Below are 17,845 nucleotides of genomic sequence, written 5' to 3' on the forward strand. Positions count from 1 at the left end.
ATACAAAAAAAAATAGAGAAAGAGGAGATTAAAAACAGTCACATGAGGGGGGACAATTATCAATATTTTTAATAATTACAGAAGTATGGTATGAAAAAACATAAGAATAGTGGAGCACAAAATAATATATACTATGATTGATACTTGTCCAGTATTTAAAGAGAAAAAGAAGAAAAATGAATTAAGAACAGATGAATATCTTCAAGTCTAATTATAATGAAATGAGATAGACTTGAGGGAAGCTATGTTTTCCAATTATACTATGCATTATATAGTGGTTAATTTTTGAGGAAATAAGATTGAACTAAATCATAGTTTGATAAATATATATTGAAAACAATATTTTGAGCATTGTTTACCCATATCTCAAAGGATATGTATGAAGGATGTGTTGTAACTTCAAAGTAAACCCTGAGGTATGATAGACATTTGATCTGTGGTGCCTTGTGAATTTTAAACTGCTATTTCCCAAATTTCAGTGTTTTAACTCATTTTATTCAGTATTTTTCATATATATCACTGTTTTATTTCATTTTGTATCTATTTAGAGAGTACAACATGATACTTTATAATGCATATAGAAAAATAAACATCATTATTTTAAATATGAGAGATTTGCTTTGCTTGCCTACGTAAAAAGGGCAAGATTTTCAAATATTCTAATTTCATCAAAACTAAATGCTTTGCTCATCAAGATAACTTACGTTAACCTATTAAAATATTTTCTCTTTTATCCTATAAAGTGAAGTCTACAGACATATCACCAGCACAAGACAAGAATTCTAAGCTAAAAGAACATCACCAAGGCAAGTGGTCATGCAAACTCCAGAGGGTACCTGCGAAAGAGTACTTTAAAAGCATGAGACTTCCAAGAAGCATAGATTCATACACAGGTACCAACAATGGGCAGCCACTGGGAGGGTCGCCAGTCACCAGAACCTCTCTTACCTAGAGATACAGGGAGAGCTTCAGTTTTTTCACACTGTTATCTATCTTAAAAGCACAATTTAAACTATGTGATCTGAAAAGATTTGTTTTCCTTTCTCTGTTGAAGACAAGAGATAAAAATATTCCTGCCTGTTTTAAAACTCAGACTAGGGCTTTTCCTAACCAAAATAACCTTTGAAAAGAAAGCCTCAAGGAATTTGGAAATATGAACACACACACACACACACACACACACACACACACACACACACACACACGTGTGTGTATATACATTATATACATATATAATGTACATTCTTTTTCCATGGCTTCACTAAATTAATTACTCATCAAACAGATACTCTCCTACATCCTCCCAGAGGCAAATGATAGTAACATGTGAAGGGACACTAGTTGGCTCAATTGATTGGCTCTTCCCTTCTCCCATTCAGAACTAACTTTCTTCGGCATGGTGAAGCCCTTTCTCCTACTTGCCATGGGCAGGCCTTAATTACTGAGTACCAAAAAAATCCTTTGCTTCAGGAAGACCTTAGCAATGACACATCTAAATTTTCCAGGATTCTGCTTTCCTGAATCCAAACAGTGAAGTTACCCCACTGGAATAGACTCAGTCTCATCAAAAGGCAAAAAGGACATTGTCCACTTTTGGGAAAAGTGATACTATCATTTTGCTTCCTTTTGTACAGCATGGTGCCATCTACTCAAGACAGGCAGAATATTTAACAGAAGTTCTTACCTCAAACTGCTTATCTCCAAAGTATCAGTGTTGGGGAGAGGTCTCAGTTTATAAAGTGTCTACCATGCAAGCATGAGAATCTGAATTTGGATCATTAGCATCCCTGTTAAAGCTAGTCTTGGCAGTGTGTGTATAATCCTAGCAACTGAGGATGAATCCCCAAAGCTTGCTAGCTAGCCTCTCTAGCCAATAGATGAACTGTGAGGCCATAGCCCAAAAATTGGGTGAGAAATGGCAGAGGCAGACACCCAGTGTTGGTTTCTGTTCTCTACACACTAGTGCACACACATTCTGTGCATTTACATGCACATGTGCACACATAAGCACACTACATATACCCATAAAGATAATGCCTCAGGTTGGTCAAACTGAGAAGGAAACTTCTTGGAATTGCTTGTGTGATGCTGTTGGGATGACTTCAGCTCTATTTTGCTAGATCGAATCTATCTCCTGTGGCTCCTGCTTGTCACCATTGCCTATCACTGGAACTGTTGGCTGATACCGGTGCGCCTTGCCTTTCCATACCAAACACCAGAGAACAGGCATTACTGGATTATTACTGACATCATATGTGATATCATCTACCTTGGTGATATGTTATTGATCCAGCCAAGACTCCAATTTTTAAGAGGAGGAGAAATTATTGTAAGTGGAGTTTGGGGGAAGAAAATGACAAATGAGCAATGTCCAATTGGACTAAAAAAAATTAAATTTGCAAGATTGTTTTATTTAATGTTTGTCTCTCTGTGAATAAAGCTTTGTCAATGTCTGAATATTCTAATTAATCTTTCTTTTCATCTCTCCCTGATACTCTGTCTTCCACTTGATCCATTTTATTGGTAAAGCATTCTACTGGGTTTCTATGTGATTAAATGAACTTTACATTTCTTTTGACGGAATTCTTCTTTCATATCCTGTATTTATTTCTTATTTGTTTAACTGTTTCTTTGTATTCATTTTGAATTAATTAATTGGAAGTTCATTTTTTACACAAATGATTTAATTATACTTTTTTATGATTATCCTTTTTAATTTTTGTATGAAATTTTATCTGGAATCCTCTTCTATGGAGTTCTTTTTACAGAACTCATGTTGCCTTGTTTATATATATATTTATATATATATATATATATATATATATATATATATATATATATATATATATATATACATACATATATACTTCCAGACTGTGACATATGAGGCTGGGTTATTTTATTTGTTGTGTTTTTACTAGCTGTTTTCTTCCAGTTGAGGGCTTTCAATGTTCTAGTGAGACTAGGTTGTGATAGATTTGAAGTATTGTAGTCCAGTATCTAAGTTAGACCCATCTGCTTAAGGCACCTGGTACAGTACCTATAAAACTGTGAGCATAAACTATTCACTACAGCTAGCACAAGTACTAGATCCATTATGAAAATATCCTTATGACTGGCTTAAAATACAATGTCTTTATCTTCAATAACTATTGGGGGATAGAGGAAAAAGTATAGAGTAGCATTGCTAAGATAAGGTTAGACTTGGGGGGAAGTATGATAAGAATAGAGCTTAGTATTAGAGTAATTGAGGAAACAAAAGGAAAGCAGATGGAAAGTGGGGAGCTGGATCCACAGAGTTTAAGTATTAGTTAAGCTATGAAAGGCTCAAGTTAATAAGTAAAAAGGAGAGGGCATGTAAACAGAACAAGCAGAGATGAGGTAAGAATGGGAAGGAAAACACACGTGATATTTATAGGAAGGATAGGAAACAGTACACAGTAGGGTGAGTGCAGTCACACCCTCACCCTTTTAATAACTGTAACTTCCCTGTACTGACTATATGGGTGGCTGCTAAGCATATGTATATTCAAATTTTACAATTAATATGAAAACTCAAAATTCCAAACCCTACTTTATCCATATTTCTAGTGTTCAAAAGCACATAGCTACTGTACTGCATTGCAGAGATTTCCACCAATTGCAAATTGTGCTGGTGCAAAGCTATGTAAGACAACGAGAGGCTTTGGGATGTCCTTCAGGAGTCCACACACAGGGAAGACCATGTGCCTTGCCGTTCACAAGTCATAAGACCATGGTTGTCTTATTTTGTAATGAATATCTTCTGATCTATTTCTTCCCTTTCTTGACTTTCCAAAATCATTATATCCCATTTCTCATGATCAAAGCAGTGGCCTCCCTCAAAAGCCAGAATGCTTACCTTTAAGATAGTATATTCTTCTAGATTTTATTTCCAGTTTTAGAATTTCATAGTCAATCCCAATGATGAAAAATAAAGCAGAGCTGGGCGGTGGTGGTGCACGCCTTTAATCTCAGCACTCGGGAGGCAGAGCCAGGTGGATCTCTGTGAGTTCGAGGCAAACCTGGTATCCAAAGTGAGTTCCAGGAAAAGCGCAAAGCTACACAGAGAAACCCTGTCTCAAAAAAAAAAAAAAAAAAAAAAAAGAAAGAAAGAAAGAAAAAGGAAAAGAAAAGAAAAATAAAGCAGAAAAAAATGTATTTTCATAAACATACACTCAAGTGTTAAGCATCTGCTTTGCAGACACTTCCAAGCTAGATAGCAGAAAGTGTATCTCCTGGATGTCCACTGTGACTCCCTTATCACAAGCCCCTACAAGGACTGCACCAAATGTGCCCTCCAAGATCAGAATAGGAAAGGCCAAATGCCAAAATGTATAGCAACTCAGAGTCATATATGTTATTGAATAAGAGAGTAGGGTTTTTAATCCTGAATATTTTCTTTCTAGTTCAAGAACTCTTAAGTTTTCAAAACTATGACAGGAATAATTTTATCAATTTTTATTTTTAAAATTTTTTTTTCTGGGACATGTGTCCTGTATTTAACTTTTTTCATTAAACAAATTCTAAAGGCAATAATAGCCAAACCAGTGGCAAATATCTACTACTCATAATATTCCCAGTACAGACTTCAGAGTGTGAGTTCATTCATTCCCCAGTCCTAGAGCTCCCTGGCAGCCTGATGAATGATAATGATGATGTACAAATGAGAAGTAAACAACATCAAAAAAATAAGAAAAGAAAGAAAAAGAAAAAAACCACTAATTTCAGCCTCCATTAGATGCACAAAATCAATGTTTGACAAACGGAAAATGACAAAATCACTAAAAGGAGACTTCTAGTTTCAATCTTCTAAGAGATCTTTGCACACAATAGAGTGTTAAAACCCTGAAAAATAATCAATAAAAACACACTCTATTCAAAATGCATTACCACAAGCTACAAACACAGAGCAGGAACTAATTGCTTTGTTTGCTCCAAAGAAGTTTAATGGTCCCTTTAATTTAGAGTAGGTAGTTTTAGCCTTTGGAAGTTGATTACATTTGTTACAAAGTCTATATACATTGAGTTTCAACCTGAAGATCACACTATGTTCATCTATATGTGCTCTAAGGTATTCCACTGAAGTGTTTATTCATTTTCTGAACAAATATTTAAATGCTTACATATAGTAGGTAGACACACCTACCTACCTTCTGTACATATATTGTATTAACTTAATGCATGCTTCATCAGGGCTGTAAGATGGCAATATTAATTCTACAAGTTTTTTTAGGATCGAGGTACAAACAGCCACAGTGAAAGAAACCAGGAAGTTCTGCACGTGTTTTACATTCATTCACAAAGTCTTCTGAAAATGGTGCTACATAAAGATCAAAACACCAACAACAACAACAACAAAAATGCCTTGTTATAAAAATTCCCTTATATGTAGCAGAAATCAAGGTAGCAGTGGATATTATCTTATTTATACATTACTTAATTTTGATTGTGTGTGCCTGTGACATAGGGGCCTTAGTGCATGTGTCAAGGTGAAAAGACTACTTGCAGGGGCTGGGTCTATCCTTCTACCATGTGGAATCCAGGCTCAAACTCAGGCTATTGGGTTTAATGGATGGGCCATTCACTGTTGAGCAAGCTCACAGGCCTAACACTGGGTGCTGGATATGACACCCAACTACAGACTTTGATTGATAAATCCAATCGTCACAAAGGATCCATGGAAATGTTTAGTGTCCATTAATGACCATATCATTTAGGTCTTCTGTTATAAGAAACTGCTTTGAGCCCTCAAATCTCACAATTGTTGTTTTATCAGTGACCTGAAAGGAATTACTGACTTTCTTGTTCTCTATTTTGATGATATTTCTTTTATTTAATTTTGATAAGTAAAACATAGGATAATTATAATACACTAGAAACAAGCAGACCAGGCTCAAATTTCACTACTAAGATTTACTAATAGTATTATTTGAAGAAACTAGATTAACTCTTCTATTAAACACTTTCTTCTACTTGTAAAGTGAAAACAGTTCCTGCTTTATAAACCTACAATAAAGATTAAATAAGATGATATATACACATACCCCAAGATATGGCTGGTAGAAGTAAATTGTTAGATGAATTCAATGAATAAAAATCCACACGTTTAGCATGTCCTTGTCTCTTTAGCTGTCTTTCTTACCTGACAGCAAGCTCCTAAAAGGTAGGAACAGTGTTTTATCCATTTTCCTATCTAATTTTGGAATTCAAAGATATTCAAGGTGTGTTTGTAAGGGGGTGTGTGTGATAAAGCTGGCTCAAGGATTTTCTCTCTTTGAGTGATTCTTTAATTGCAGCCTCACATAATACTCTTTTAAGTGCTTCTCTCTGTTCTGTTTGAAACTGCAGACTTGTTCATCAGAGGAGGTAAATAAGGAGTAAACATACTAACATCTGAGTAGAGCATTCTCTAAGACTATCTGCTAGGATAAGATTTAGGTGTAATTAGCATACCCTTCCCAAAGTAAGCCTCCCCTGAAGAAATGCTGTCTGCATAATAAGCAGGCTTTAAAGAGAGAAGGAATTAAAATGGGTGACATTTTAAAAGTAAGTACTTAATTGTCACTAGTAAACAGACTGATCCTCTTAAGGCTAATGGTGCCAAATTTATTTAGTGCTCAAAAGAACAGGGATTTTAAAATTGCTAAATGCCACTTTCCTTTAATCAAGCGTTTTTTGTTGTGTTTACATTTATTCAATCACAGAATCATAGACTCTGAAAGGAAAGGGGGAAATGTAAGGGGAAAAAAATCTTCCTGGTTGGTGGGGGAATGTATCTTTTAACAGCAGCTTGGCACTTGAGTTGTGTCTGTCCGTATGTATTAGAGAAGCTATAATGGAGCTGTCTGATTTTACTCAATCTTTCTTGGCACAAAATTTATAAGACTACCAATGAAACCTGTCCATGCCTATTTACCCAGGGCTCAATAGTCCTTTTATTCCACAGTACAAATCATTAAATGAGCATACCTTACATATATTTTAATATATTTCTGTAAAATTTACTATATGTGCGTGGGTAAAAAGTATAACCATAATGGGGGGAGAGGGACTAGGAACTGATTTGACTGGCAAATTGGGATGAGTTAACGTGGCACATGTGTGATGACTCTGTGTGTGTGTCTGTGTCTGTGTGTGTGTGTGTGTGTGTGTGTCTGTGTGTGTGTGTGTGTGTCTGTGTGTGTGTGTGTGTGTGTGTGTGTGTGTGTGTGTGTGTGTGTGTGTGTGTGTGTGTGTGTGTGTGTCTGTGTCTGTGTGTGTGTGTGTGTCTGTGTCTGTGTGTGTCTGTGTGTGTGTGTGTGTCTGTGTGTGTGTTGTGTGTCTGTGTGAGTGTGTGTGTCTGTGTGTGTGTCTGTGTGAGTGTGTGTGTCTGTGTGTGTGCATATGTGTGCACATATGTGTGTGTGTGTGTGTGTGTGTGTGTGTGTGTGTGTGTGTGTCTGTGTGTGTGTGTGTGTGTCTGTGTGTGTGTTGTGTGTCTGTGTGAGTGTGTGTGTCTGTGTGTGTGTCTGTGTGTGTGTGTGTGTGTGTGTGCATATGTGTGCACATATGTGTGTGTGTCTGTGTGTGTGTGTGTGTCTGTGTGTGTGTCTGTGTGTGTCTGTGTGTGTCTGTGTGTGTCTGTGTGTCTGTGTGTGTGTCTGTGTGTGTGTGTGTGTCTGTGTCTGTGTCTGTGTGTGTGTGTGTGTGTGTGTCTGTGTGTGTCTGTGTCTGTGTGTGTCTATGTGTGTGTGTGTCTGTGTGTGTGTGTCTGTGTGTGTCTGTGTGTCTGTGTGTGTGTGTCTGTGTGTGTGTGTGTGTGTGTGTGTGTGTGTGTGTGTGTCTGTGTGTGTGTGTGTGTGCGTGTGTGTGTCTAAACAAGTATATGGAGGCCACAGGTTAATATCAAGTGTCTCTCTTCACTTGTTTTCCACCTCTATTTTCTGAGACAGTCTCCCACTGAAAAGGGAGATTATAGATGGGCCACAGTGGCTAGCCCCTGAGCTTTAGGGATTTGCCTGTCTCTACCCACAGCCACACACAGCACTGAGTCTATAGATGCATGCTACTGTGACCACCAAGCTCAGGTTTTCATGCTTATGTGGCAAGCATTTTACTAAATGGACCATCTACCAAGCCCCAATTAACTGATCTTAAACACTACTTAGGGAAGATTAAAATAGTAATAAATATGAAATAACATGAATGATAATTGTTAGATGCTGCTACTTCTGTGTGCAATTAATTCTAATATTGTAATTAATTGTTTATCAGAAACTTCTTCCTGCACATAATTGAAACACGTATGCCAGAATTGCTAGGATGCTAGAATTGATTCTTTTAGGTCTCAATGCTAATATTAAGAGCCTTTCTACTCCTGTGGTACACGGCACACATTTATCAAACACCTATTGAGGTTAGAACTTTCAGGAACTGAGGAAACCCTGGGTTGGTAGTCCTGGATTTTATAAGAAAGCAGACTGAACAAGCTATGAGGAGCAAGCCATGGAGCAGCACCGCTCCATGGCCTCTGCATCAGTTCCTGCCTCCAGGTTCCTACCCTGTTTGAGTTCTTGTCCTGACTTCCTTCAGTGATGGATTATGATGTGGAAGTATAAACCAAATAAACCCTTTCCTCCCCGACTCCCCCCACCAAAAAAAAACAAAAAAAGTGTGTCTAATTATTTACATAGCATAAACATGAAGGAGAAACAAAGAAGAAATATGGTGAACTTCTATGTTGTATTAACATAGGTCATCCTTTCCTGATGGATAGTTGGTACTATCTGCACCCTTCCACCTTTGAAATAACAGGAAACATGATCTGAGCATTCAAGTGAAAAAAGGACAGATTTGAGGAACTGAGGGATAGAAAAGGATAAGGAACTTCAAAACACTGCTGAGACAGGGAGAGCAGAACCTGGTGAACTATAAAAGGAAATTTGGGTTGTTTTTTGGTTTTTGGTTTTGTTTTGTTTTGTTTTGTTTTTCTGAAAATCGTGTTGAGTTATAGAATTTGACATAAATAGGGATTAAGTTCTCTAATTTAGGGAGACCTTTGTCTACCATTATGTAATGAATAAAGAGGAGCACCACTCAAGTCAGGGAGACCACTGCTGAGACAGACTGAAGAGTGGAGGCGGAGAGTAGCCTTGGCTGACTAACCAGCATGGATGGGTATGCTCAGAGAATATGCAGTACCAGGAGCTCACAGTTAGGTTTGAGGAGACTGGAGAATAATCTTGAGTTCAGCTCTACTGACTGCAGCTCCTGGATGTGATATTAGAGGAGCACATAGAGATTTGATGTGGTCATCTTTGAAACTTCAAACACGGATGAGGTTTTTCAAAAAGTAAATAGAATGAGAGGAAAACAAAATTGTGAGATACACTGCAGGTTAAATGGCTAGCTGATAAGTCCAAAAAAGACACCAAAATGCTGACTGTAAACAATTCATGGAGGTAAACTGATTGACATTTCTGCTTCCTTGAAAGAGAAAGTCTTAAAAACAAAAATTATTACAGAAAATTCCAAACACTACAAAATCTTTATCCCTCTCTCCATTCCTTTATCTCTTCATACACAAAATACTTACTGAATTCTAAGAATGTTCCAGGTACTGCTTTACCCAACTGTCAAAGTCAATCCTGTCCACAAGAAGATTACAGTTTAACCAGGTAGTCAGGTTTAAAATAAAATATCCAAGGAAATGGAGAGATTGCTCAGTGAGTAAAAGGCATTTGCTACACAACCTGGTGATCTGAGCATGACTCTCAAACCCAGGTAAAGATGGGAGGGCAGAACTAACCCCACAAAGATGTATGTCCTATGATCTACACACACACACACACACACACACACACACACCATACAAATATGTACACAATGGTAAATTTAAAAATTTTTAAGGACCCAAGAAATTTATCATTTCAAAATATCCTGTACATAACACAATGTTAAGTGTGAGCAGGCTCCTGTGTGGCCTTCACACTGCAGTTTTGTTGCTATGAAAGAAGTAGGAAGACAAATTATGACCAAACTCCTGCAGGGTAGGGAGTGGGATGAGAAGAGGATGTAGAATAAAGCAATATAGCTGACTCTCCTGCTGCTCCTATGTTAAAGTGGAGGACAATATAAAAAAGAAACAAAACAGGTTCCGTACATGTTTTTGTGTGTGTGCGTGCTTTTGATTTCCTTCTGTTTGGTTTTTGTGTTACTACTTTTTTTATTTGTTTGTTTGGATTTTTATGTTTTGTTTCTTGTTTTGGGGGAGAGAAAGACCATGAAGTTAGGTGTGTGGGGAGGTGGGGACAACCTGGGAAGAATTGGGAGAAAGGAAAGAATATGATCAAAATATACCATATAAAAATGTTTAGCTAAAAAGTAGGTGAAATTAACAAAAAGGAAACCAGCACCATGAGCAGTTGTGTACTTTAAAAAGCAAAAGGTTGGTGCATAATTATAGGCTAAGATTGAAGAGAAAGAGTAGAGAGAAATAACTGGAACTATTATAAAGACTAATAAATAGAATTTGCTGAACCTAATCAAAATATAAATGTATTACAGGTAGATTCAAATGAGCTGAAGAGACACTACCGGAGCTCTACAAGATTTCAGGTAGGTGACTCACAAATAGGCCCAGAACTGTCCTGCTTAAGCAGAAACATTTTCACTTTAAGTCTCCTTTCTACAAGCACGTCACCATCTTCTGTAACAAACTTCACACATACCCGATTTTGTTTTATTAGACAGCAGTAAGTGCTCCTAAAATTTGATCCCCAATACTTATGCTACATACATTCCCCTGTATCTGAAAATGGGGACTTAAATATGTACAGACCAAAGTAAGTAGGTGCCCATATTTAAATTCCAAGTTAAGCTGCAGTTGGAGAAAGTGGGGTGTACCTTTTATAGTCTACAGAATTCTAGTTTCCAGTTCATGTGGTATGGTGGTATAAAGTCTTCAAAATTATTTCTATCCCTACTTGTTCTTCATATGAGCAGTTATTTAAATGACACAGCATCTCCTTCTCTTAGATAAAAACATGATCTTATGTCTTACAGTCATCTCTTAATCTGTCTTCTAATTGAAAAGCTGGCAGACATGGGGTTATCCAAGGCTCCCTAAGCCATTTCATGACTCCAACCTCCCCTCCAAGGACAGGAACTTAGTTCTTCAAAGTCTGCTAGTAAATATGCTGCCAGCACAAGCACTCAATGTTGTTAAACTAACTCACTCACTCTCTCTCTCTCTCTCTCTCTCTCTCTCTCTCTCTCTCTCTCATACACAAGATTTTTTAAAATATTTTTTAAAAAGAAAGAAGACAAAATTATGTTGATTACTAAAGAATGCCATATTACCAAGCTATAAGCAGATCTGAATAATACAAATGCATGAAAAGTTTGTAAATGAGTATTTTAGCTATAATGTCACAGTACTTTCCAATACTTTCTCTCATTTGCGTTGCTGATTTATTGTAAACAGAGCTGATTTCTATCTCTCCTTTATGCTGTATAGTCTTTGATAGAAACTTTCATCCCGTGTAGTTGGCAGCAAAGCAACCCAAAGAAGACAGTGGTAGAAATCACTGAGGAACCTAGGTGAACCAGAATGACATAATCCCCTCTGAGCATTGGAGGAAAGGATGGACCACAAAGCAGTGTCATCGCAATGAATTTACAAGAGTTTCAAACAAAGTCAAACTAGATTTGATTTGTATTCCAGAATCTCATGTCTCTTAGACTATGAAAATGCATTTTAACATTAGCATCTGTGTCATCACTGAACTATGTGAGACAAGAAAAATCTAAGCAAAGATAAAGAAAAATCTGAGAACTCAGATAAAGGAAGGTGAAAATGAAATGTACTGACATAGACTACTAGTATCCTTGTTTTTGTGATATTGATGTCATTAAATGGCATCTTGTATATTAAACTGAAAGCAATTTTGGATTAAATAGTAAATAATTTATTACAGCTTGACAACTATATACTATTCTAGTTTGAATGTGGAATATCTCTCATAAACTCACACTTGGTCCCTCAATGTTGACTCAGTTTGGGAAGGTGGTAGAGCCTTTAAAAGGAGAAGCCTTGCTGGAGGAATTAGCCCACTGGAGGCCAATTTGAAGATGATAGCTCTCTGGACCTCTACTCCCTGTTCACTCTCTGCTTCCTGAGTTAGATTACATTGTGACCAGCTACCTTCCTGCTCTTGTCCCCATGCCTTCCCTGTCTAGGCCATGTCCTATTTACTGTGATGAACTGTAACCCTCTAGATCCATAAGCTGAAATGAACTCTTTCATCCTTAGGTTGCTTAGCAGGACATTTTATCACAGCAACAGAAAAGTACCTTGTACACATATTAGCATGCATGGGTACAAATCCAAGTACAGGAAAGTATGCAAACTCTAATTGTGAATATATCCTTTCAACAGATGGATGTCATATCTCTATTGCCATTTGAAGTTCTCTACATCTTCTTTGGATTTAATCCAATATTTAGAACAAATCGGATACTAAAGGTAAAGAAACTATATTCAGCTGCCTTCTCCTTCTCCTAATGGAAATCTTGGAGCAAGTTAAGATATGCTAAAATTAACAGTACTCTTAACTTTTTCTGAATGCTCTTCTATTTCTCTGTCTTCATCAGTATTATAAATTTTTAATAAGTAATAGAAAAATGCCATTGCTTCTACTGATAGAAATGACTCCCAATTGCTTCTAATCTATCTTACAACAGGTATTCTTTCTTTTAAACATCCCAGCCACAGTTTCCCCTCCATCCTCTCCTCTTAATCCCATTCCCTGCTCCCCCTCTATCCCCTCCCCCAATCCACTCCTCCTCCATTTCTCTACAAAAGATATTTTTATAACCCAAAGTAGGTTTTGTACTTCTAAAAATGACTAGAATTACAAATAAATATTTTATTATTTTAATTTTCCCTTGCATCCTCTTTTTATAGAGAGTTCCTGAATGTTTGAAATAATATGCTATAAAATGAAAGAGATAGATGGGGTTACTTCTAAGTTTTTATTCACCTAGGATTCTATAATAATAGAAACAATGCAAACATAGTTTTACATCCTTGGCTACATCTAAAGTGCTCATCAGGATGTGATGGCTGTCTATAATCTGAGCCTGTGGGAGGCTGAGGATTTCCATGAGTTGGCAGCCAGTCTGGGCCACAGAATAATTTTCAGGCTAGCCTGAGCTACAGCATTAGATTCTCTCAAACAAATGAACAAACAAAAATCACAAAGCAGTTAAATTTTCTGAGGCCCTGAGATTTACCTATATTACAGTTTACCTAGCTTTAGGAAAACAAAGTAAAATTTTCTGTGTACTAATATGGAAATAAGTTCAATATAAATTGCTAAGGAAAAGGGGGAAAGCCACATAAAGAATAGTTTACAGAACACAACTAATCTATGTAAAATAGAAAGAAAAAAATGTTAGGTTTTATAAATTTACATAAATTCCTAAACAATACAAATTTTTTTTCAGAAACTAATTAAAGCAGCTGCCTAAGATGAGAATGAAAATCAGGATGAATAGGGGCAAAAAGAACAGAACTTTTTGTTTGTTGGTTTTGTTTTTTTGTTTTTGTTTTTTGGTTGTTTTTTTTGTTTTGTTTTGTTTTTTGTTTTGTTTTGTTTTTTGTTTGTTTGTTTTTTTTTTTTTTTGTTTTTTTTGAGACAGAGTTTCTCTGTAGTTTTGGTGCCTGTCCTGGATCTCATTCTGTAGACCAGGCTGGCCTCGAGCTCACAGAGATCGACCTGGCTATGCCCTCTGAGTGCTGGGATTAAAGGTGTGCGGTACCTCCACCTAGCCTAAGAACAGAACTTTTAAGGGATATATTTAATGTTGATTTTGAAATACTTCCATGTATTGTCAATTCAAAAATATTCTAAAATTTGTTTCATAAAGTCAACTTTGTTGAGTAACTTATACAAATTAGAGAAAAATCTGAGTGATTTTTATATAAACCTTTTAAGAAAACCTTCTTAAAAGGAACACAAAAGATTTTATGAACTTAATAAATTAATTTAATTGCTCCCTTTTATGCATCCTGGGAAAACAAGTTGATTGTCTTTCCAGCATAACCTAGCCACAGTGAGGGATCTTACAACAATAGCACTGCGAAGTACACACTGTGCTCCTGTTATCTGTTGTGTTCCTCTCAACAAGTTTGTGTCACCAGTGAGGTAGATGAGAACCAGCAGAGGGGGGAGCCTGCTCATCCACACTGATAACATAGGCAATAGTCATCTTATTCCAGATTATCTGCTATAATATTGGTAGACAGGCATCAGACACAAAAACTTTCTTTCTATGCCTATGGTTTTTTTAAGCTTAAAGAAGACTCTAGAGGTTGCTGGTGTGACTTTGGAATATGACTGACTGTAAACTGAGGCAGAGCATAATGCTGAAGCAGTCTAGCATCAGAGCACCATCCCGTCAAACTTAGAATCTCACAGGAAAGTTCAGGAGGCATGTGTTCAAAAATAACCAATTTGCAAAAAGACTCTTTCAAAAAGATTCTTATGGATTTTGGAGTTCACATGGCTTTTTAATGAATGCTTAAAAAACGATCATCTCTGAATCCATGTTAGGGAGCCTTCTACAGCTAGCATTTTAATATAGGATATTATATAAATCAATACTGACTATTTTGTCTAGCTGCATAGTCCTATCTTTCAGTTATAAAGGTGTTGTTTTAATGGACAATTTTCTGGTGTAAATATTATCATGTACCTGTCTCCAGGTTATAATAAAAAAAATGCTATGAACACAAATTTTCTCTACTATAAATACATTAGTTGTCAAACATTGTCCTTTGAGCAAAATTCTAGTAAATGCCCAATAAAAAAGTTACCAAAAAATTGAAATTATCACAACTGACCTTTTGAGGGATATTTTCAGGAATTTTAAAGGAAAACAAATCATTTGTGTATATTTCTAGCTTAATAGCTATTACTATTATAATCCAAAGACACAACAGTCACATGTAAATTGGGGGAATGTTTTGGAACAATTGTCTCTGAGGACTCTTGTCTATAAGATCTTCCCCTTCTGACCACATTCAGCATATCAATGCATACCTTCATACACTCCTTTCAGGGCTACTTCTTATCATGTCCTTTTGTAGGTAAGGAGCTAAGGTACGAAGTAGATATTTCCAGAGTCACATAATGGTAAATACGTATCAGCAATAGGGCTGTCATTTAGCTCTAGGATTCATGGTGAACCCATGGTTTCATTCCATGCTCTATTTCCTATAGAAATGAAGAAGGGAGGAAAGGATGGGAAAAGAATATCCAAAGGAAGTAAGAGCTGAGACAAAAGTAGAAATAAAAGAAAACATAGAGCATTTGTCATTCTGGGCCTTGGCTATCTCATTCAGTATAATTTTTTTCTAGTTCCATCCATTTACCTGAAAATGTCGTGATTTCATTTTTCCTAACAGCTGAGTAAATATGTGTGTAAATGTGCCACATTTAAGAAAGAAGCTTAAGGGAGCAGCAACTCCATTTGGTTAGGTCACATGAAGCCACTGAACCTTCAGATAACAGATAGCCAATGCTTTGTGGACTTGAATTTTGAAAAATATATACAATTTGCCACTTCTTCCTTAAAAATAAAGTTACTGTTAGCAACAATATATTTTTCTTCTTTCATTTATGTTTTCGGAGTGTGATCTTAATCACTGCAAAATAGAACTTTATTATATGCATTACAAACAAACCCATTGTTAGTTTTCAATAAGCATCACAAATAAGACTGTAACCAAAGGATAGAAATAAAATAAAGCAATAAGCTCTATAAGTTTGGCAAAGTGTGAAAACGTGCTGTCAAGAGAAAATACCACTAAATATGACATGTTTTTAAAGATATGAATAAAATTATTTCCAATGAATAAAATGGTACATAGATTTATCTAAATAAACATGCAGTTAAATTACTTCTGAATTTCTTCTGCTTATTTCTTTTACAGTACACTTCATTCTCTGAGTTTAATAATCGCCTGGAGTCTCTAATGAACAAAGCATATATCTACAGGTAAGTATCATTGGTAAATCTGGAGGAGGTAGAGAAAGTGATGGCAAAACATTTTAGACAGCATTTAGAAGACAATAACCACACTTCTCAAAACTATAGGACATTTTCCATTTTGCTATATAAAATAAGTGCATGATCCAAAGCAAACTGGGTTATTTCAAGTCAGATTAAAGTAAGGAAGCCATGGTAGGAAAGAGGACCTATTGCGTTTCCATTTAAACAATAAGAGACAAGCACACTCCTGCAAGTCAGCTCTCCATCTCTCATGACAATTCATGCCTAGTCTAAATTTCACTCATTTGTCATTCTGAACTTCATGAGCACAGAGACCTTCAGTCACAGTTCATCACAGCATGAAGTCCTGTAAGCCTTTCCGATATCCAGGTAAATCAGTGTGGCATATTTTATGGGATTCAAAATGAAGAAGTGACCCTTGAGGCATGTCTTTCACAGACTTGACTCACACCATCTGTGCAAAGAAATGAAGACTTTTTTTACACTCTGTCAAGCCCATTCAAGACTCTGCAGTTAGACAACATGTGATGTCACCTTCTCTTTCTACTGCACAAATGAGAGTTGACACTTGGCAAATCTAAAGCAAGATGGCTCTTTGGAGACATAGAGCAAACAAAAATGTTGAAATCAGCTGCTTTCCCAAAACAATGTCAACCCTTACTTTCCATTTATTCTCTCTGACAGAGTCATTCGAACAATTGCCTACTTGCTGTTTCTGCTGCACATTAATGCCTGTGTTTATTACTGGGCCTCAGACTATGAAGGAATTGGCACAACTAAATGGGTCTATAATGGTGAAGGAAACAAGTGAGTTCTAGTTTTGAAAGAGACTTTTATTTGTTCTTCTCAATTTTCAGTTTGGGTATATGAACTTTCATAAGCAAGAATTTTCCAGAGTTTTTATAAGCACATATTAGTTGTGCATAATAATGGATTTATTTATGGCATCTTTTCATGAGGGTATACAATGCATTTTAGCCAAATCCACACCTCTCAATACCCTTGCTTATCCTCTGCCCACTCCCATTGATCCCATCCTCTTCCCAACTACTTCCTCTTCCTCTTCTACTTTCAGGTTATGTGTGAGTGTGTGTGTGTGTGTGTGCGTGTGTGTGTGTGTGTTTGTGTGTGTGTCTATCCTAGGTTGGTCTGCAAAATCTGATTCTTACTTTGAACCACAATAAAAAAAAGTTTGGAAGCCTCTGCTTTAGGTAACATAGTAATAAGGTAACTTAAAAACTACAATGGTGGTTATTAGGAATGATTAATGTTAATTATTTGGGGGCAGGTGTAATAACTAATTAATTGATCACTGAAGGGTTTTATGGGTTTATGAGTTTATGAGTCAGCTATATCCACTAACCGGACTAAATAACAAGACTCACAAATGAAACAGGTCACTTGAAATTTTTAATGCAAAAGAATCAGGGTTCAGTCATGACAATTGGGTTATTTAATAGCAAAATTTCCTTTCAGTCAGTATAAGGACCTGGGATAAAGTAGACTACACTAACTTTATGCTCCAGTGAAATGACACTGGACATATTAGAAGACAATGTATTCACTAGAAAAAAAGTAAGTTTCAGAATTCCTTTGAAGGGAAACACATAGCAACCTTGGAAAGGTTGGAAAAAGAGCAAAGAGATGGAAAGCAAAGAGATTGAAAATATCTCACAAAATTATATACTACCCAAAGCTAGTCAGTTATGTGTACAGGATTACATTTTTTTTTTTTTTACTTTTAACCTAAACCAATTTTCTGAAT

General features: G+C 36.3%; 1 protein-coding gene across 1 annotated transcript in view; it reads left to right on the top strand.

Moving 5' to 3' along the window:
- Cngb3 (cyclic nucleotide gated channel subunit beta 3) overlaps nucleotides 1-17,845 on the top strand; it is a 174,352-nt gene that overhangs the window by 79,984 nt on the left and 76,523 nt on the right. Inside the window, exons 5-10 of the mRNA XM_036180084.1 lie at nucleotides 744-893; nucleotides 2,121-2,329; nucleotides 10,567-10,617; nucleotides 12,440-12,526; nucleotides 16,001-16,065; nucleotides 16,765-16,887. Of these exons, the coding sequence (XP_036035977.1) occupies nucleotides 744-893; nucleotides 2,121-2,329; nucleotides 10,567-10,617; nucleotides 12,440-12,526; nucleotides 16,001-16,065; nucleotides 16,765-16,887 (685 nt within the window). The remainder of the gene's footprint in view (nucleotides 1-743; nucleotides 894-2,120; nucleotides 2,330-10,566; nucleotides 10,618-12,439; nucleotides 12,527-16,000; nucleotides 16,066-16,764; nucleotides 16,888-17,845) is intronic.

This window comes from Onychomys torridus, chromosome 2 (genome assembly GCF_903995425.1).
Source record: "Onychomys torridus chromosome 2, mOncTor1.1, whole genome shotgun sequence".
Taxonomy (NCBI): Eukaryota; Metazoa; Chordata; class Mammalia; order Rodentia; family Cricetidae; genus Onychomys; species Onychomys torridus.